This window comes from Panthera onca, chromosome C1 (genome assembly GCF_046562875.1).
Source record: "Panthera onca isolate mPanOnc1 chromosome C1, mPanOnc1 haplotype 2, whole genome shotgun sequence".
NCBI classification, from domain to species: domain Eukaryota; kingdom Metazoa; phylum Chordata; class Mammalia; order Carnivora; family Felidae; genus Panthera; species Panthera onca.
In genome coordinates, this window is record NC_138346.1 from 171152610 (window position 1) to 171175360 (window position 22751).

Here is a 22751-nt window from a genome sequence, read left to right on the forward strand (position 1 = left end):
AGGTGAAAAGAGATGTGGGTGTGGGAAGGACAGCGGTCATCCTGTGTGATTTTCTTGGGATTTTACTGATTTTTGGCCCTTCCTTTTCTGAACTACCTAGTTTTAGTTTTAGTTTATTTTTGTTTTGTTTTTACCGGCGAGCTTATTTGTTCAACCAACACCTAGATCCTGAAATGTGCCAAGTCTGTTTTAGGCACTAGTAATAAAACGATTGATAGGCTCTACCCCAGAAGTTTGCTGACTTGAGGAGGGAGGAGACAAGTAGTTAATAACGATTAAGCCAGTGTATGTCGCCCATTTATCATTAACTCTGTGTATTGCCTTACATCATTCTAAAACTCCGTGAGATGCTGGACTGTTGGGGGCAAATTCCTGCTCTGTCTTGTAACCGTGGGCAGATGATCTGAACTCTGTTTTCTCTTGAGTGAAAATGTAGATAACAATGGTACCAATTTAAAAGTCTGTTGTAATAAGTGAGTGCAAGTGAGTCACATAGAACAACCCCTGGCACATAGTAGGGACTATCTGCGTTATTTATTTACAGATGAGAAAACAGGTTGCGGGGGTTAAGTGGCTCTCTTTGTAGTAGCTCTGATAAAGGGAGGAACAGTATGAAATGGGAGTTACAGTCAAAATAGCCATTTTTGTACAATATTAGATCGTTTTATACAAATTGTAGAACAGAAAAATTAATAACAGAGGCCAGAAATATAGGAAAGATTCTACTAGACAAAATTTTTAAATTACGGAAATTCTATAGTATTTTCATGTGAGTTGGGGAGAGGCAGCCATTATTAGATGTTTACATAATAGCTCTAATTTGTTGAATACCCTTATGCTTGGAGTTTGAGAATCACTGACCTAGTAATTGAGTCTTTTTTTGGCAAAGATGTCAGAATGGTTCTGCGCAAGAAAATAATTAGATGGTATGAAGAGTTGTACGACTTGAACCCTAGAGAGAAATGGCTGAGCATTTGGTGATGATAATGGGAAAATGTCTGTTATTCCTCATGAAGTTGGGTTTCCAGTAGTGTTTCAAAAACCTTAAACAGGTGTCCGTAGGTTCTCTGTTTCTAGAGACATCCTGTGAACACCTTATCCCATCTCAGTGTCAAAGTATTTTGGAAACAAAAGTCGCGCACAGGTGTTTTGGACATCTGTTAAAGGACAGTTATACTTACACCTGTTTTCAAAAGCTTGAAATCCTGTTGGGCGGACCATGTAGACACACCTAGAAGACCTATCTTCCCTACAGTCTGATGGAAAGTGCTCTAGGCTTGGAATCAGGAAACCCGATTTTACTCCTTATCACTTACATGACTTTGGATATGTCTCTCAAACTTTGAGCCTCAGTTTGTGCTTCTGAAAGGTGGGAATAATAGAATTTACCTCACAGGGTTATTTGTTACATGAAGTTACAGATGTGACAATAAATACAATGGGACCCCATAAATTAGTTCAGGCAAATATCTGGAAACTGGTTTTTTTTTTTAACCTAAAGCACTCTTAGAATAATTTGGTAAAGATTTTCCTTTTTCTTTTATGCTTTGTGGTTGAACCTTGACTTATGTTGTTTAAGGATGGCATCCTTTGTTAGAGCTTTTAATATGTATTAAGTTAATATACTTTTCCTGTAATAAATTAATGTTCAATTTTTATTTAGTGACCCTAAAAGTATATTTGTGGTTGTGCTTGTTGCTGTGGACCAAGTAACAGCCTTTCTTTACATGTGAATGTGAACATGAGTATATAATACAAGATATTAAAGAGAAGATAATAATGGTTTGTGTTGGAATGTCATTCATATTTCCTTAACTATTCTCACATATATTTGTAAAGATCCAAAAATAAATGATGCTACACAAGAACCAGTTAACTGTACAAATTATACGGCTCATGGTAAGACTTCCAGAAACATGTTTTTAAAAATAATTTTTAAAACGTTATTTCATAAATCAATGTATGATCACTGAAAGTCATAAATATGTGCTTTTTCTTGAGTTAATCACATTATTCAGTTTCCAGAACAGCTTAAAATTGGAGAACTGGCTAGGGGTTTAATTCAAGAAGAATGTTATTCTTAGTTATATGAATTGGGAGTTTTATATTTTCATTCATTTTTTTTAAACCTTTAAAATCAGCTTTCTTTCTTATTTACCAAGCTATGTATGCAAAGATGCTTTTTAAGTTAGATTTTTCATTACTTGAAAAGAACTTGAAATGAGACTTTTAGCCCAGTAAGTTCCAATAAGAAGCTATATCACCCATATTATGTATTTGTGAAATATACTTAGGTACATGCTAATTATGAAAACAGTATAGTTAGGAGTTTAACAATGTATCAGTATTTTTTTTCTAGTATTTTCTTTTTTTAATTTTTTTAATATTTATTTTTGAGAGACAGAGACAGAGCACGAGTGGGGGAGGGGCAGAGAGAGGGAGACACAGAATCTGAAGCAGGCTCCAGGCTCTGGACTGTCAGCACAGAGCCTGATGCGGGACTTGAACTCACAAACTATAAGATCATGACCTGAGCTGAAGTCAGAGGTTTAACCAACTGAGCCACCCAGGCACCCCTTTAGTATTTTTTATAGAGATGTTTTGATAATAGATCACACCCTCAGCGTACTGATTTTGGGGAGCTTCTGTTACTCTAAAATATGTGGAATGCCAGATAAGAACTAATAAATTATTCTGTTTAGTCTTTTGTTCCAAAGAGGTATATGTTGGAAGGGAGGAAGATGTATGTTGGAACTATTTAACCTTTTTTGACATGGTACATAATGATGGCCGTTACATGGTATTATTTTGAGAAAAGAACATTTATTGAATATATACTGATTATTTTATGTATTAGGTAGGAAGTAAGCCAGTAATTGATGTTTTCTTTGTAAGTAAAATCTCTTAAACTCATGTAAAAATGAGATTAAAGGAATTATTTCCTTACAGCAGAAAACTTTCATGCTTTTCAGCATATTCAGGTAATTCACCCCTTGATTATGAATTTGTATATATTTTATTTTATTTTTTATTTTTTAATAAAGTTTATTTTTTTCATTTTTAATAAAGTTTATTTATTTATTTTGAGAGAGACAGACAGTGCCAGTGGGGTGGGGGCAGAGAGAGGGAGACAGAATTCCAAGCAGGCTCCACACTGTCAGTGCAGAGCCAGATGTCGGGCTCAAACTCACGAAGCATGAGATCATGACCTGAGCTGAAACCAAGAGTCAGAATCTTAACTGACTGAGCCACCCGGGCACCTCTGAATTTGTATATATTTTAAAAAGCAGATCTTCTTTTATCTTTTTATATCTTTATATTTTGGCACACTACTAGCCCTATATTACCAACAAAGATATTCGTAAATAAGTTGTGTTAAACTTTTATAAATGGCATTTAGCTACTACTTTGAAGTAGTGAAATTTTACCATATAAACCGTTATATGTATATATATAATTTGTAGGTTATTTATATATATGTATGATTTGTATAGCAGATATTGCTTAACATGTATACATTAATTTAGATGTGTTAAAGGGACTTTATAAGGAATCCTTTTTTTAGTTAATTTAGAAGTATACTCGGATTTGCCTGTTTTACAGTTCTGTCTTATATTACGCTTTTGGAACACAGACAATAGAGTAAATGTGTATAAAGAAGACTCAGCTTTCAAGATACTTAACCATTTATATGAAAGATGTTAGAAATCTGTGAATACTATTGTGACTCAGGTATCTAACTAAATTAAGAAGCAGGCAGGCTTTGCACTATCAGCATGGGGTGCGATCTCAGGAACTGTGAGATCATGACCTGAGCTGAAATCAGTCGGGTGCTTAACCACCTGAGCCACCCAGGTGCCCCTAGCCTGTATGATTCTTTGCAGGTATGAGGATTTTGAAGGAAATTATGCAACTAAAAGGAATAGTTTCTGCCCCAAAGAGCTTTGACCTCCATTTAGGTGTATCTTGCATAAAATAAGTTTGAATCCACTTGTGCAAATATTGATAAGTAAGTTTATAAACGTGCAAAAATGATCAGACTACTAGAAAGTAAAAAGACTTGGAGGTATTATGGTACTGTCGTGGCTGATGTAAGTGGAGAGTTACGGGAAAGTAAAAGGAAGACTTTCTGTATAAGGGAATGATACGATTATTCATATGGAGAGAATAAACCAAGTGCCTTACTGAATGTGAGAACAAAAGTAGATTAATAAATGATTTTAAATCATTATAATTTTAAAAAGAAAGTAAAGTTTTTTAGACAAATACGAGTCACGGGGCTTCTGCATATGGAGGTACAATTTGTTATCTCTCTATCTGAGAGCTAGATAACTCTCAGGTTATCTAGCTGAGAGCTGGGATAGATGGTACCATACCAGCCCAACACTCCTGAGGCTGGCTGTCTACAGGAAGTTTCTTTTTTTTTTTTTTTTTTTAACATTTATTTATTTTTGAGAGACAGAGACAGAGCATGAGCAGAGGAGGGGCAGAGAGAGAGAGAGGGAGACACAGAATCCGAAACAGCAAGCTTTCAGCACAGAGCCTGATGTGGGGCTCGAAGTCACAAACTGCGAGTTCATGACCTGAGCCAAAGTTGGAAGCTTAACCCACTGAGCCACCCAGGTGCCCCTACAGGAAGTTTCTTTTAATTGCCATTTTAAAACGCACAAAAGCTAGTAAAGTAGTCCTGGTGAAATACTTCTAAGTCCTGATCAGAGAGGACATCAAAATTACCCTGGAAACATGTTTTTGGGTCCTACCATGGAACTGATGAGCAGGAGAACAATATTGGAGTTGTGGAACATGTGAGTGACGTGATTTCTCTCCTCCTCCAGCCAAGACTCTTTTTCCTCTTTTTTCACTGTGTATGTGAAGGACTATTACAGAATCCTCAAACTCAGTTTAATTTTCTTCACCAGTACTTTTTGAGTAGGTATGAATAAGAACAATGTTTTACAAAGAGGGGAGTTTCAAGATAGAGGGATTGAGACCAAAGACAAAATAATTCAACTGTGACAGTAAACTAATGTGATCTTAAAATGGTTCCCAGTTAGAGACACAGGCTTCCATTTATGGAATGAATTAAGTCACAGGGATGACAAATACAACAAAGGGAAATCATGGTATTATAATAGCATTGTATGGAACAGATGGTGGCGACACTTACTAGCATAGCATAATGTACAGACTTGTCTAATAGCTATGTTATACACCTGAAACTCCTATAACATTGTGTGTCAGCTATATACTTAAGTTTAAAAAAAAAAAAAAAAAGGAACTGAGGCCAACCAATCACAAAAAGTCAGTTAGACCTTTCCAAATAAGATAAATTCTTAAGGTATAGCCAATCAAATAATTTCCTTGCTTTGCTTCCACTAATTCTCTGTAGAAATCTTTTAACTACCTCCTACGGGTGGGGCAAAGCACTGTAACCACTTCTGGGTTGGTACTGCCCAATTTGAATTGATTTTTGTTCAAATAAACTCTTACAATAAAAAAACAACAACAACACAAAAAAACGGGGGTGGGGTGGGGGTTGCTGCCTGGGTAGCTCAGTCCATTAAGCGTCCAACTTCAGCTCAGGTCATGATCTCGCAGTTCGTGAGTTCCAGCCTGGCATCGGGCTCTGTGCTGACAGCTCGGAGCCTGTACCCTGCTTTGGATTCTGTGTCTTCCACTTTCTCTCTGCCCCTCCTCCATTCACACTTTTCTCTCTCTCCCTCTCTCTCTCTCTCAAAAATAAATAAACGTTTAAAAATTTTAAAAATGTTCTCAGACAATGCCAACTAACAAGCATATTTATTTATTGAGAAATTATTTGTAATAAATAATAACTGATTAAAATAAATGGATCAAAACAATTAACCTTAATGAAAATTATAGGATATTTATTATTTGAGAAATTATTTACTGTATTTATTGAGAAATTTTTACATGGCAGGCTTCCACCAGGTGATATCGATGATGTATGAAAGAAGACAAAATTTCTGCCTTCAAAGAGTGTTCTGTCTAGATTATACAGACTTACATAAGCAACTGTTTTCAATTTTTTAAAATTTTTTTATTTAAAAACATTTTAAATGTTTGAGAGAGAGAGAGAGAGTGCACAAGCAGGAGGAGGGCAGAGGGAGGGAGACAGAGGGTCTGAAGCAGGCTCCACACTGACAGCAGAGAGCCTGATGTGGGGTCCTAACTCACAGAAGTAGGAGATCATAACCTGTGCCGAAGTTGGATATTTAACCAACTGAACCACCAGGCACCATGAATTTTTTTATTTTAGAGCGAGAGTGTGCTTGCATGAGCCAGGGAGAGGGGCAGAGTGGGAGGGGGAGAGAGAGAGAGAGGGAGAATCTTCAGCAGGCTCCACGCTCAGCTTGGAGGCCAACATAGGGCTTGATCCCACAACCCTGGGATTATGACCTGAACCGAAATCAAGAGTCAGACACTCAGCTGACAGAGCCACTCAGGTGCCCCAGGTGTTTTCAGTTTTCTGATCAGTGAACTACATCTGACTCCATCTCTAGGAAATTTTGCTCTGATCCTTTGGCAGGTCTTCTTTATGTTCTTAAGTTTTTATTGAAACGTATTTATAGGAAAGTACACATAAGGGTACCTCAAATGATTCTCAAACTGACCACATTTGTATTTCCAAATCAACAAACATTATCCACATACCAAAAGCCCCCTCGTGCTCTCTTATAGTTCCTATTCTGCCCTAATGGATAACTATTAACCCTAACTTCACCATAAATTAGTTATGCAAAGAGTATGTTATTGTTCGACTTCTTATTTGGAGATAATTTCAAGCTTACAGCAAACTTGCAAGAAGAGTAGTACAAAGAACACCCATACGTCCTTTGCCCATACTCACCAGTTGTTAACACATTATTCTTCTTGCTTTCTCATTTTGTGTTCATGTGTGCTCAGTCTCTGTCTCTCTGCATTTGTATGTATTTTGCCCCTATGTTTGCGCGTTTTTCCTAAGAATAGAGATATTCCAGTTGTAAATTTCAGTAAATTTAATATTAATACATATACTTTATCATCTGTATTCTAATTTTATCAAATGACCCTAAGTAATGCCTTTATAGCATTTTCTTTTTCAGTACAGGATCCTTAGATCAGGTTTTGATCCTTAAATCTGACAGATCAAGATTATAGTCCAGAGGCATGATGTTAACCAGAGTAGGATCCCAAACCACCTACTCCCTAGGTCAGTCCTTTTGACTGTTATGAAACTTCATTGTTTATTTCTGATAATTTTTTTCCATTTAAAAAGCAGTGCTACTTTTAACAATTGATAAATACTGTGTACCTACTGGTTTATATTGATGCCATCTAAATCGTAGACATTGGCCAGAATGAAACTTGTTACAGAAAAGCTATGAATCAAGTAGCTTTCAGGTTTGTAGCATGTTGCTTAATTTTGTCTACCAGTTAACATTTATTGTTAACTGGTTACCTTAGTCTCATCATCTTGATTTATTTTTGCTTGTTTCTGAAATCAATGTAAGCCAGGAATTATGGTGTAATGGAAAGAGTATTTAAAACTAAATTTTTTTTTAATCTTTATTTTTGAGAGAGAAGAGACAGAGTGTGAGCAGGGGAGGAACAGAGAGAGGGAGACACAGAATCCAAAGGAGGCTCCAGGCTCTGAGCTGTCAGCACAGAGCCCAACGTGGGGCTCAAACTCACGAACCGCGAGTTCATGACCTGAGCCAAAGTTGGATGCTTAACTGACTGAGCCACCCAGGTGCCCCTGGAAAGAGTATTGATTAAGAAGTAATGATGCAGGGGCGCCTGGGTGGCTCAATTGGTTGGGCGTCCGACTTTGGCTCAGGTCATGATCTCATGGTTCGTGGGTTTGAGCCTGCATCGGGCTCTGTGCTGACAGCTCAGAGCCTGGAGCCTCCTTTGGATTCTGTGTCTCCCTCTCTCTCTGTCCCTCCCTGCTTGTCTGTCTGTCTCTCAAAAATAAATAAACATTAAAAATAAGAATAATAAATAAAAAGAAGTAATGATCCAGCCACTCTGGAAAACAGTGTGGAGGTTCCCCCCCAAATTAAAAATAGATCTACTGTATGACCCATTAATAGCACTGCTAGGAATTTACCCAAGGGATACAAGAGTGCTGATGCATAGGGGCACTTGTACCCCAATGTTTATAGCAGCACTTTCAACAATAGCCATCATGGAAAGGGCCTAAAAGTCTATCAAGTGACGAATGGATAAAGAAGATGTGGTTTATATATACAATGGAATACTACTTGGCAATGAGAAAGAATGGAATCTGGCCATTTGTAGCAACTTGGATGGAACTGGAGAGTGTTATGCTAAATGAAATAAGTCAGGCAGAAAAAGCAGATACCATATGTTTTCACTCATATGTGGATCATGAGAAACTTAACAAAAGACCAGGGGGGAGGGGAGGGGGGGGAAATGTTACAGAGAGAGAAGGAGGCAAACCATAAGAGACTCTTAAATACTGAGAACAAACTGAGGGTTGACGGGGGGTGGGGGAAAGGGGAAAGTGGGTGATGGGCATTGAGGAGGGCACCTGTTGGGATGAGCACTGGATGCTGTATGGAAACCAATTTGACAATAAGTTTTATATATATATATATATATACATATATATATGTATAAAATAAAAATTAAAAAAAATTTTCTTTAGTTTTTGAGAGACATAGGGAGACAGAGCACAAGTTGGGGAGGGGCAGAGAGAGGAAGAGACACAGAATCCGAAGCAGGCTCCAGGCTCTGAGCTGTCAGCACAGAGCCTGATGCAGGGCTCAAACTCACAAACCGTGAGATCATGACCTGAGCCAAAGTCGGACGCTTAACCAACTGAGCCACCCAGGCGCCCCTAAAATAAAAATAATTTTTTAAAATATTTCTTAAAAAAAAAAAGTCATGGGATATAATGCATAACACAGTGACTATAGTTAATAGCACTGTACTGTATATTTGATAGTTGTTAAGACAGTAGGTATTTTTAAAATTATTTTTATTATAATTCCAGTATAGCTAATATACAGTGTTGTATCAGTTTCAGGTATACAAAAATTGCTGGTGAATCAGCAATTCTACACATTACTCAGTGCTCATCATAAGTATACTCTTAATCCCCTTCACCTATTTCCCCCATCACCCCACTCACTTCCCCTCTCATAAACCCAGTTTGTTCTAAGAGAGTAGATCTTAAAAGTTCTCAACACAAGAAAAAATTCTGTAACTATGTACAGTGATGGATGTTAACTAACTTATTGTAGTGATAATTTTACAATATATACAAATATCAAATCCTTATGTTATACAACTGGAACTAATATAATGTTGTATGCCAATAATACCTTAATGAAAATAGATAATAAATTTTAAAACTGGGGGAAAAAAAAAGTAATGAGTGTTAGCCTAGGACTTAAAGAGTCTTACCTACTTACAAGACTTTTGTCAACTCATTTAACTTCTTTTTTTTTTTTTTTTTTTGATGGTACAGCCACTTTATTTGTTTATTTTTGAGAGAGAGAGGAGTGTGAGTGGGGGAGAGGGGCAGAGGGAGAGAGAAAGAATCTTAAGCAGGCTCCATGCTCAGGATGGAGCCTGACACAGGGCTGGATCCCATGACCCTGGGATCATGACCTGAGCCAAAATGAAGAGTTGGAGACTCAACTGACTAAGCCACTCAGGTGCCTCAACTATTTAAATTTTTAGAATCTCAGTTTTCATGTTTGTGAAAGAAAAAAAAGTTATGCCTACTTATAGGATTTTTTAAAATAAGGGTCAGTAAGGCACCTAGCTGGCTCAGTCAGTAGAGCATGCAACTCTGGATCTTGGAGTCATGAGTTTGAGCCCCATGTTGGGTGTAGAGATTACTTAAAAAAAATAAGGGTCTAAAGAAATTATCATAAAGTATGTGAAAACAAACTCTAGGGTGGTAGGCTTCTTTTGATTTATTAATTTCATTACACAAAAAATTCCATTAGTGATATAGCCACTTACAGTGTTATATTCCTTTCTCGTGTCAGATTCATTCTCTTAGTTTTCTCAATATTGAAGTTCTCTAATTTACTAGAGTGGGGAACCTGATACTTGTTGAACAATTCCTCTAACCAAGTACCATGCTTTACACACCATATGCTTGAGCATTATAAGAGTATTATCCACATTTCACAAGATTTAGTGAGGTTTTGTAACTTGCTCAAAGGAGCAACCTAGTTAAGTGACAGAATTTGTAGTTAAACCCAGATTTCTCTGTCAATTTAAAGACTTCTGATTAAGTCAGTATTGATGTTTCTCTTATTTATTATTTTCTCATGTACTCTCTATATATTTGGAGCAACAGCTTATCCTTTCTCACTAAAGTACATAATTTTCATCCCTTGAAATAATTCACATACTTCTCTCAAATTTCTAGAAGCACTGTAGCAGTGTGATTTCCTCTTTCCACTGTTGTTAGCTTTCCTAAGGTTCTGAACCTGGAGCATTGGGCATTTTTTCTTATATATGTCTCATGTCAAATACAAATCCTTTCTTATAGTAGAAGTGATAAAATATCATTGAAAACTAAAATTGTCAGAATACGGGAGTTCAAAAAATAGTATCTAACTGAAAATGGAAAAGTATGATTTCTTACTATTTAATATTTTTATGAGGCATTTTTACAACTCACCTATAAATGTTTGATCTTTTAAAATGTACAGGAAACTGTCATTGCTAAAAACAGTGCATTAGGGAAGGTGTATTGGACAATAATCCCGACTGGAATCATAATTACAGTGTTTTGCATTGCAACTATCTCTTTAAGACCTGACTTTAGATAGTCTGCAGGAAAATCTCACAAGGCTGTATGTAAGACAAGAAAGTGACAGCTTCAAACTGAGCAAGTAAGGGCAAGGTAATACATTTAGAGGAAAATTATCCAAAATTTATCAGTAGAATTCTGTTTATGGCACAGCCAATCCAGAACTTACTACTTTGAGGATTTAAAAAAATTTAAAGGCACATTTTGAGGAAAAACTTGTGTTTATCGATTCCTTGCAGATCACTTCTTTTGAAGGTAGAACAGTCCTCTTCAAAGCAAAAAAGTAACTTTTTAAACCAGACATCTCTTTGATTTATATGTCTGATGCCGAAACTCTTGTACATGTACTCCTGGAGGTAGACAGAGCGATCCAAGAGGTAAACAGGTTATAATTGTTGAATTAGTTTCCTAGGGCTGTTATAACAGAGTGTTACAGACTAGATGGCCTAAAACAACAGACATTTACTGTCTCGGTTCTGGAGGCTAGAAATCTGAAATCAAGGTGTCAGCAGGGCGGCTTCTCAAACTCTGGGTGGCAAGTTTCCTTCCCTCTTCTGACCTGCTGTGGTGGCTGGCAGTCGTTGGCTTTCCCTGACTTGTAACTGCATAGGTCTGGTCTCTGCTTCTGTCTTCAGTAGCATTCTCCCTGTATGTCTTCATATTATCTTCTCCCTGTGTGTATGTATGCATGTAATTTCCCCTATTTATAAGGACAGCAGTCTTCTTAGATTAGGACCCACCCTAATGACCTTATTTTAATTTGGTTAAATCTGCAGAGACCCTATTTCCAAATAAGGTCACACTCTGAGGTACTAAGGGTTAGTACTTACACATATCTTTTTGCAGGGGACATAATTCAGCCCATAACAGGTATCTTTAAAGGAATTGAATTCCAGAACCTCAAATATTATATGTTTACTTTTCCTAAAATTGATGTAAAATCTCTGAATTTTAAAGAGGAGCTCTTTCATATCTATTCTTTGTTGGATGGATGGCTATTCAATTGCTGTGGTATTTACAAGTGACTCTTAAATACAGAGAACAAACTGAGGGTGGCTGGGGGAGGGGAAAATTGGTGATGGGCATTGAGGAGGGCACTTGTTGGGATGAGTCACTGGGTGTTGTAAGTAAGCCAATTTGACAACAAACTATATTTTAAAAAAAGGAAAAAAAATGCTGTGGTATTTAGATTCCATTGTAAAAGTGCTATAACATTTAAATTTTAATGGCAGTGTTTATAATCTGCCGGAAATTATATTCTTTCCAACCATTTAAGTCCATGATGAAAAACTTTAGGTATCAACTTAAAAATGTGTAAGGGAATATACCTAGTTGTAGAAAGCTACTTAAGGGAGTGTGTGAGCAAAGTTTTTTGAAGACCCATTGGTCTAAAGCAGGGTTTCTCAACCTTGGGATTATTGATGTTTCAGATTAGGTAATTCTTTGTTGTGAGGAGCATGTTTTATGCATTGTAGGATGTTTAGGAGCATCCTTGGCCTCTACGCCCTAGGTGCCAGTAGCAGCTCCCCAGAGGTGACAACCAAAAGTGTCTTCAGACATTGGCAAATGTCCCCTGGGGAGCAAAATTGCTCTTGGTCATTGAAATAGAGTATAATGATCTCCTTTCAGTCAGTAATGTAGAATATATATTAGCATTTCAGACATTTGCTCATCTCAATTTTTTTAAAGCCTATTTATTTTTGAGAGAGACAGAGCAGGAGCAGGAGAGAGGCAGAGAGAGAGGGAGACACAGAATCTGAAGCAGGCTCCAGGCTCTAAGCTGGCAGCACAGAGCCCGACACAGGGCTTGAACCCATGAATCATGAGATCATGACCTGAGCCAAAGTCAAGGGTTGACACTTAACCGACTGAGCCATCCAGGTGCCTCTGCTAATCTCAATTTTGAGATATAGCTCTACATATGACCTAATATGACAGATTTTCAAGAGATACCACCTAAGGGTATTGATAATAATTTATTCACTAAAGTCAATACATTTTATCCCAGTATCAAGGCATATATCCAAACAGCTATGTATAAATTGTCTGTTAACTTTTGCCCCATCTCTGTAAATTAGAAGTCCTTGCTTATATCTGAAGTCAAGAAATGGCTGTGTGGAAAGCCTCTATGTTTTGTAAAAGAAGTTCTTTTTTTAAAAAAAAATTTATTTATTTATCTTGAGAGAGAGAGAGAGAGCAAACAGAGGAGGGGCAGAGAGAGAGGGAAACAGAGGATCCGAGGCAGGCTCTGCACTGTCAGCCCAAAGCGGGCTCAAACTCATGAACCATGAGATCATGATCTGAGCTGAAATTGAGAGTCAGATGCTCAACCAACTGAGCCATCCAGGCACCCCTGTTTTGTAAAAGTTCTTATTGAGGACTTTCTCTGTGTTTCTCTTGGATCATGAACCAAACAAACCAAGTTCCCACGGTTGCTCAGAGGTGAATTGGAATGCTTTCTTTCAATTATATCACAAGAGCTCTATAAAGCTTTTTGTCTTAACTGCCAAGAAGCTCTGACCCAAATTTGTGGCCCAATTACAATGTCTTCTCTTTCTTGTTTCCTAGTAAAGTTGACCCTTGAACGGTGCAAGGGTTAGGGGAGCTGACCCCTGTGCAATAAAAAATCTGTGACTTTTGATTCCTCCAAAACTTAACTACTAATAGCCTACTGTTGACTGGAAGATTTATCAATAACAGTAGATTAACACATACTTTGTATATTATATTATTCTATACTGTATTCTTACATAAAGTAAGCTAGAGAAAAGACTGTTATTAAAAATATTATAAGGAGGGGTGCCTGGGTGGCTCAGTCAGTTAAGTATCCAACTTTGGCTGAGGTCATGATCTTGCAGTTCATGAGTTCAAGCCCCATATCAGCTCCATGGTGACAGCTTGGAGCCTGGAGCCTGCTTCAGATTCTATGTCTCCCTTTCTATCTGCCCCTCCTCTGCTTGTGTTCTTTCTCTCTCTTAAAAATAAATAAACATTAAACTACATTTTAATAAAAAAAGAGTATCATAAGGAAAGTATATTTTACAGTACTGTATTTATTGAAAAAAAAATCCACATATAAGTATACCTGTGCAGTTCAAATCAGTGTTTTTCAAGAGTCAGCTGTATATTATTTCTTCACTCTCAACTCTTCCCTTCATTTTATTACTTTTTTTGCTTGTTTAAATGGTTCTCAGTTATACTGAATCTGTGGCTTTTAGTGTAAGACCTTGTTTTGGAAATTTGAATACATTAAATAAATTAAGTTTATGGGTGACATAGTTTGAACTTTCAATAGCCCAACAAAAGTGTGCAAAGTCATTATACATTTTTTTCTAACGTCATTTTCTCAGTGTACTACTCTGGCCTAAAAAAGGACAATGATTTGTTGGAAATCATAAGATAATTATAATGTAGACAGAAAATGAATACCATTTTCCTCTCATGATAAAACTCTAGGGTCTCTTTTAGACTATTATACAAGATTCGATTTTCATTTTCTGAAAAAACAAAAACAAAAACAAAAAGTGTAATTATTGATCCTAAACATAGAGATAAGCAATTACTGAAACTAGCCTAAAAACCTTAGTACCTTTTAATCAGGAATGGTGAAGGTGGAAAAGGCATTAACATTTAGCAAATAACTACACTATGCTGTGCTTTGTACTAGGTACTTTATATCATATTTAGTCCCCACAATAGTCCTATGACATAGATGATCTTGGTGCTATTTTTATCTACCAGGAACCCAAAGTTCTGAAAGAGGCAATGCACAGATAGGTCATTCACATCCCAAAGTTCTTGTTCTTTACACAATGAGGCTATAAAGGTTTCAGGACAGTGTCTGCCTAGCACATAGTAAGCTCTGTAAGTATTACTTCCTCTTATTATGTCATCTGGTGTATAAGTAAAGATCAAAAATGTTAAATGCTGAAGTGGTATATTACATCAATTCCTGGAGGGAATAGAGAAACAAATACATTTAAAATAACCCAGGGGGGCACCTACCTGGCTCAGTCCATAGAGCATGCAACTCTTTTATTTTTTAGAGAGAGAGAGACCACATAAGCAGGGGAGAGGGGCAGAGAGAGAGAGACAGAGAGAGACAGAGAGAATCTCAAGCAGGCTCCATGCTCAGTGCAGAGCTTGACCCGGGGCTCAATCCCATGACCCTGGGATCATGACCTGAGCTGAAATCAAGAGTCAGACAAGAGTCAAGAGCCTGGGAGCTCAGTCAGTTAAGCATCCAACTTCAGCTCAGGTCATGACCTCATTTTTTGTGGGTTTAAGCCCTGAATCGGGCTCTGTGTTGACAGCTCAGATCCTGGACCCTGCTTCAGATTCTATTGTCTTCCTCTCTCTCTGTCTCTCCCCTGCTTGCACTCTGTCTCTCTCTCTTTCAAAAATTAAAAAAATAAATAAAGAGTCAGACACTTAGCCAACTGAGCCTCAGAGCATTCAACTCTTGATCTGGGGGTTATGAGTTCAAGCCCCACATTGGGCATAGAGATTACTTAATAAACAAATTAATTTTTAAAAATAGAATAAATAATCTATTTAGAATAAATGAAAATAATCTTAGTTTATGAAAACTGTCTTCTGCAAGAGTTGATATAAACTGGAAATACAAAATCAGATCATATTAAATTTAATGAATTACCCAATGAGTTACTAACAAAAATTTGAGAAGTATTCTTTACCCTACAGATAAAGTAAAGGGCAATAATACTGTGCAATTCTTGTCACCTTTGTCAGAGGTGAGAGATTAGAGTAGATGGGTCATGCATCTAACCCGATGTGACAATTCTTACATGTTTGTGTTAAGACCACTGTATCATATTCTTTATCTTGTACATGTATATATACATTTAGGTATTCCTATCTAAAGTCTCATGTCAGATATTATATTGGGATGTGGTTTGTTATAATTTTATATTTCCTTGTGTTTTTTTGCTAGTCTTAAGCATAATTACATACCTTTCCTGCAGAGAAAAACACAGTGGTTTCTTGCTTTTTTTTCTGCCTTTTAGTTCCTTGTTTTCCAGCACCCAACATAACTTGTAAGGATTTCAGTGGCAATGAAACACATTTTACTGGGAACGAAGTTGGTTTTCTCAAGCCTATATCTTGCCGAAACGTGTAAGTCCATTACTGAAGCTAAATGTTCAGATTACTTGCCTGTGTTGTATCTTGGCTGCATGGTGTAAAGAGATAAAGAGCAATTTGTGGGGAAAATCCAACACTAATATAACTTTTATGTCTATGTCAGAAAACCTCTATTTTAAGTGTATTTTGTAATGTAAATACAATTGACCACCAAGTAAAGCATAGTAGTTCACTATGTGGAATAAATAAAGACTGTGAATAGCCTCATGCCATGTTATTTCGGTCAGTTTATGCCACTAAATGAGTTATGAAAAATTCTGTTTTTAAAATTTGGGGGGTTTCTAGAGTGCAAATAAGGGATCGTGTACCTGTAATAGTAAAAGAATGTTAATTATCCATCATTTGCATTTCAAGGGCATTTTGAAATTTTGTTTCATTCTTGGTAATAGGTATGGATGAGGAATGGTTAAACAGCATTCAAAAGTTTGGGACATTAAGACAAATGGCTTTTATTTTGTTAAGAGTGTTCTTTATTTGTTTTTAAAAATTTCTTTAAATGTTTTTATTTTTGAGAGAGAGAGAGAGAGAGAGAGAGAGACAGCACAAGTGGCTGGTGGGGGGTGGGGAGTGCAGAGAAGGAGAGAGACACAGAATCCAAAGCAGGCTTCAGGCTCTGAGCTGTCAGCACAGAGCCTGATGTGGGGCTTGACTGCATGAGTCATGAAATCATGACCTGAGCTAAAGTCGGATGCTTAACCGACTGAGCCACCCAGGCGCCCCAAGAGTGTTCTTTGTTTAAAGGACTTTGAAGTTTGCTTTTTATTTTTGCTTTGGTAAAGCTAACATTGTATTCTTCTATTTCTGCTTTGTACTAAAAACATGGTTTAGTTTCACCCATTTTTTTTTAATTGGTGGCACTATATTTTTACCTTTGAACTGTACATTGTTTTATTTGATGGCACCTATTTGCAGTTGTATCAAGGAATAACCACTGTTATTTCTTTCTTTCCTTTTCTTTCTTTCTTTTCTTTCTTTTCTTTCTTTCTTACGGTTTGGCTATTTCTACCAGTTCTATTAGAATTCCTAGAAATTATAGTAGAGTCTTATTTTTGACCCTACTTCACTGAGTTAATGAGGGGCTTTAGATTCTATCTTGCTGTGTAATCCTAAGTGAATCACTTACACTTTTTTGGGTTTAAAGATTGCTCATTAGTAAAGTAAAAATTGCTAAAAGGATTTACTTCACAAGTACTTAGATATGGTTTAGCCAAGTTTTGAATTTATAGATTGATATTTCTACCATAAAAAATCCAAATGACAATTTATTAAGCGTTGGTCCAAGATATCATAGATTATAGTATAACAACTAAGAAAATCATCTATTGAGAACAGTTAACCACTCAGGTTGGACGTGGAAGTTTATATTACCTGTTATGGTAACACCACAATGGTCTGTTAATCAATTTCCAAATTAATTCTGATTTCTTTTCAGTGTCTCTGGGTAGATCAGGCTCAGTGCAACTGAGCTATACTAATCATGCTTACAAAACAGTGATGTCAGTGATAAGAAGAAATGTAATTATCAAGGAAACCAGATACTCGCAAGTATACTGGCCAACTTATTCCCCTCCTATAGTAAAATCTACAGTTTCAAAATAGAATTCACTTAATGAGCATTGAATCAGAACAAGGGGAGTTAAATTGATGGGTAATTTTAATAATAAGTCACAAAATTAAGATCAACTCATAAGTCATTTTTCTATATCAGGATATTCAGTACATGCCTACCAAAGATCCAGCTCCTGGTCAGCTACTGAATGCTCACTGACAAATTCTTACTCACTGAGTGTTCCTTTTCCAGTTTACATATTTTCCTTCTACTCCTGTTACTCCTGTATATAATATTGATAGTTGATTAAAACTCCTATCTTAATATTGCAGATACAGTCGTTCTGTAATGTATTCTCCAACAACTAAAGTCTAGCAACCATGTCTGATTGATTACCAAGCCACACGCCTATTTATACTGGCCAACTATTTTAGCTGGAGCAGGCTAACTGCTGTAACAGATGTCTTTAGAATTTCAGTGGCTTAACGCAATAAAAGTTATTTCCCATTTACATCATGGTCCAAATGGTGTTGGCTTGGAGGTCTGGATGAGGTAAGGGGAGTGATTGTTGTTCTATGCAGCCATGCCGGAGCCTTGCTCCTTTCATCTTGTGGCTTTGCTTCCTCTAGTCCTCACAGTCCTTTCCATTCAGCCAGCAAGGGGGAAAGAGGAAAAGCAACCCCGTATAGGAGAATTTTATGGGCCAGATCTAGAAATGGCACACATCACTTGTGTCCTCATTATACTGGGCAAAACTCAGTTATGACTGCACTTAAGTTCAAGGTGGGCTAGAATATATAGCTTAGCTATACATCTGTGAGCATAAGAGCAGTGTTTCAGTGAACAATTAGACAATGTCTGCTACACCACCCATTTTCAGATTATTCTTTAGGATGGTTTAATATACAGATCATTGTGTTTCCAATTTCATTCCCCTTTCCAGCCAAGCTTTTTGAAAGGTATGTTCCTATAATACTTCCCTTTTATGAGTTTTTCTGTCTAATGTAAAGACAGTTTTTCTGTCTAAGCTTTTGGCCATGCTGAAATTTGCTGCTATATCAAATAGATCTTTATAATCCATATCTTAATCTTTCTACAGCATTTGGCATTCCCTTCTTTTAAAATATTTTCTTTCCTTGACTTTTGTATAAAGCACTCTTCTATTCCCTTTGATTCCTCTTCTTTTTTTCTGTAAATCTTGATATCCCCAAGATTATATCCTTGGTCCTATTCTCTTTGTCACTCATTCCCCTCTTTGGCTTCTCTCACCATCTTTATGTGTATTAAAGTCCCAAACTGAATCTATCATCTTTTCCTTCAGATCATTTCCTCCTTTGTCTTAGTGTATGGCCCATGTTCTACTCAGTTTCTTAAGCTGAAACTTTGGAGTCATTCTTGACTTCTCCTTTTCCCTCATTTCCCACATTTAGCACGGTTGCTTCTGCCTTCTTAGTATTTCCCAATTTTGTTTACATTACTCTTCTAGTGCTATTGCCTAGTAGGTTATGGCTTGAGTTTCTTAAAAGCCGACTAATTTATTTCTCTACTTCTGGTCTGGTGCCCCATTCCAATGTAGATAGGACAACCACTGCCCTCAGCATAAAATCTGACATCCTTATAAGAACAGGATCTTTGGGCCATCTATCATCCCCCATCTTCCCCAAAATGTCCTAATTGTGAGTGAAATGCAAAAAATATAGGATTGTAAGCAGGAGATGGACATAATCAGATTTGATATTAAAGTGATAACTCCAGCTACTTCTCTGTTTATTTCTTTTTTGCAGCAAATCTCCTTCAAAGAGTTGTCTAATACTCCTGTACTTCAATTTTTTTCGTTCCAGGCTTTCTTAAGCCTGCTTTGTTTGGTCTTTTTCCTCTACCACATCACCAAAATTGTCCTTGCTGAGGTCACATCACCAAAATTGTCCTTGCTGAACTTCTCTTGACTAAATTTGGTGGTAAATTCTCAGCCGTTACTTATGTGATCCATCAGTCACATTTGGCACAATTATCACTCTGTTCTCCTTAATACACAGTACTGTCTTCGCTTGACTTCCAAAATATCACACTCTTCTAGTTTAACTTCTTCCTCAATGTTAGCTCTTTCTCAGTCTCCTTTCCAGCTTTTTCTCTTCTTGGTCTCTTAATATTGGAGTATATCAGGGCCCATTCTGTGAATCTTTTTTTTTTTTTTTTTTTTTTGGTCTATCTTTTCTTACATGGCAATATCCTGGTTTTAAATACTTGGTATATGCTTGTAACTCCCTAATTTATATCTCCAGCTCAGACTTCTCTCTCTAACTCTAGACTTGTAAATCTGACTGTCTTTTGGACAACTCAACTTGGATGTCTGAGAAACATCTCAAACTCACATGCCCAACAATGAAATCCTGAACATCCTTCCAAGGTGTAGTCTACCCTCAGCCTTACTCAACTCAGTTAATGCTTGTTTTATCCCTCTAGTTACTTAGGACAAAATCTTTAGCTTTATTCTTACTCCTTTCTTCTTTCATAACCCAAGTTGAATACATCAGGAAATCCGGATATTGTACTTCAGAATATATCCAAAATCTGATCACTTCTCAGTGTTTCTTTTGCTATTACTCCAGGTCAAGCCACTATTAATTTTGATCTGGAGTACAGCAAGAGCCTTCAGAGCCCTTTGTCCCTGTGGTAGTTGGAATTTGTTCAGCAAATTCATCCCTCTCAATCACTATTAACTGGGCAATGTATACTTTCCACTCTATTGATTTGGGGCTTGACCCGGTGATTGTATTTGGCCTGTGTAATGCTAGCCAGTATGAAACAAGCAGAGGCTTAAATGGGCTTGTGAGTTTTCGCTTTTGTCTTGAACCTTGGTGACGTGCTCTGAAGAGAACTTGCCCCAGGTAAATGCTATACCTTCAGCCTGGGCCCTAGAAAAACTTAAGAGGAACTAATTTGAACTGATTTGAACTAGCCTGGATTTAAACTGAGCCAAACTTTAGCCTGAAGCAACATCTCCTGGCTGAACCCACTCTACATCAGCTAAACCACAGCCAGCTGCAGTCTACAAGTATGAGAACAATTCCTTGTTGTAAGCCACAGAGATTTAGGGTGGTTTGTTATACAATGTTATTGTGACAGTAACTCACAAGTACTCCCCTACAGTCAGTTTTCAGCACAGCAGCTAGAGTAATTATTGTAAAATCAAAATCAGATCATACCACATGTTTACTTAACATGCTACAGTAGCTTCCCATATCTTTCAAAGTAAAAACCAAAGTCTTTACAATGGTATTCTGGGCCATATATGATTTGCCGTTTTTGCCCCTTGTTATCCCTCTGACCTCAGCTCCTACTCTTCTGTTCTCTAATTCTACTCCTACTATACTGGCCTCCTTTATAGTCCTCAGACATGTCAGGTATGCTGTCCTTGCCACGGTGGTTACTTTTGCCTGGGGCTCTCTTCCCTTCCAGATGTGGTGTGGCTCACTAACTCACTGACTTCCCTCAGGTCTTTGTGCATATGCCCCCTTCTCAATGACGCCTACTCTTATTACCCTGTTTATATCTTATATCACCCTTGTCTGCATCCCTGGCATTCTGAATTCCCTAAATGCCCTGCTCCACTTCTTTTTTCCATAGCATTTATGACTTTCTAACATAATATATGGTTTACTTTTAAAATACATTTATTTTTACTGCTTGCTGCCTGTAGATTGAAAGCTCTTTAGGGGCAAGGATCTTTGTTTCTTTTGTTTATTAATATATCCCAATAGCCCAGCATAATGCCTGGCATGCAGTAACCACCCAAAAGGCATTAAGTAAATGAATGAATGGATGAACAAATTAACAAATAAGTATTAATTAATAGTTTTACTTCCTGAAATGTCTACATGTTGAGAATACATGTATATAACACTCAGGTTCTAATTTTGTACAGAAATGGCTATTCATACAAAGTGGCAGTGGCACTATCTCTTTTTCTTGGATGGTTGGGAGCCGATCGGTTTTACCTTGGATACCCTGCCTTGGGTGAGTATGTTTCATCAAAAAAAAAAAAAAAAAAAAAAAAAAAAAAAATCCTTGTGAAACCTGTACGGTAGGTAAATGTACCTATTCTTATAGATTAAATCTCTGCATACTATTAATAGTTACAAGTTCCAACTAACTGGAGTTGAATAGTTAATGTTCTCCTGTGAATATAGAGCTAGCTCTACAATTCAGCCTGGGTAAGAAATATTGACCTCTCCTGTATTTTCATCTTTTTGAAAACACACAAAATAGTATAGGTACTTCCTGTCATTGCTAGTACTGGGCAACATGGTAGACATTTAATAAATCTTTTATGAATAAATGCATATCCCTTCTATCCCTCTAAAAATATTTGTCTTCTACCTGAACCTCTGTCAGTGTTCCCTTGAGAATAGAAACTACTTCCTTTCAGGAGACGTTGGGATTGCACCTCCAGCTACCGGCATGAGCTGGTGTAGAACCTGACTTTTAGTACCCTTAGCATCCCCCTTATGTGTTCCTTATAGCCGTAATCTTCGCATTTACCCTAGTTACTAATGCTTATGCAAAACTGTATACATTTGATGATAGCTTTTGTTTGAACAATACTTTTATATACCTACCCTTATTTAAACCTTACAGCTCTCAGACTTTATCAGCCTCTTTAAATCTTCTTTACCAGGTAGGGAAATTGTCACCAGAGAGGTTAAGGGATTTACTCACTCTAGAGGCCTTGCTTTATTCTGTGACACATTTGTTGTTATCGTCCTTGTTTTATGGATAGGGAAATTGTCATGAGATTAAGAGATTTACCCAAGGACGCTCAGCTAGTGACCTGAATTTGAACCTAAATTTTCTGGCCCAAGAGATCATACTTTATTTACTGTAGTACTCTGATTCTTTATTAGCCCTGTACTGAGAAAAATTTAAAGTTTCTGAATGCTCTACTTTCCAGCTAGCAAGGCTTATCTTATTCTTTCCATGTTGCTACCTACCAGAGATCAAAGAGGAATCTTTACTGTGGTGTTAGTGGGAAGTATGTTTCTGATAGCCTTACTTGGAACTGGACAAATTTGTCCAGTTAATAGACATTTATTCAACATTCACTACCTGTTAAGTAAGTGCGTGCTCTGGAAATAATGATGACGATCACAGTTCTCATTGGCTAAGACCATATAAAATCATATAATCTTCATAGAAGGCCTCAGAGTTGTTAAAATAACAACCCTTTAGCCTAAC

At 37.0% G+C, this 22751-nt stretch overlaps 1 protein-coding gene across 2 annotated transcripts in view; it reads left to right on the forward strand.

The window, feature by feature from the left end:
* Nucleotides 1-22751, forward strand: part of TM2D1 (TM2 domain containing 1) — a 50619-nt gene that overhangs the window by 358 nt on the left and 27510 nt on the right. For both annotated transcript variants that reach the window (XM_078451848.2, XM_078451847.2), the window contains exons 2-4: nt 1826-1899; nt 15832-15940; nt 21442-21533. In XM_078451848.2, coding sequence (XP_078307974.2) covers nt 1826-1899; nt 15832-15940; nt 21442-21533 — 275 coding nt within the window. The remainder of the gene's footprint in view (nt 1-1825; nt 1900-15831; nt 15941-21441; nt 21534-22751) is intronic.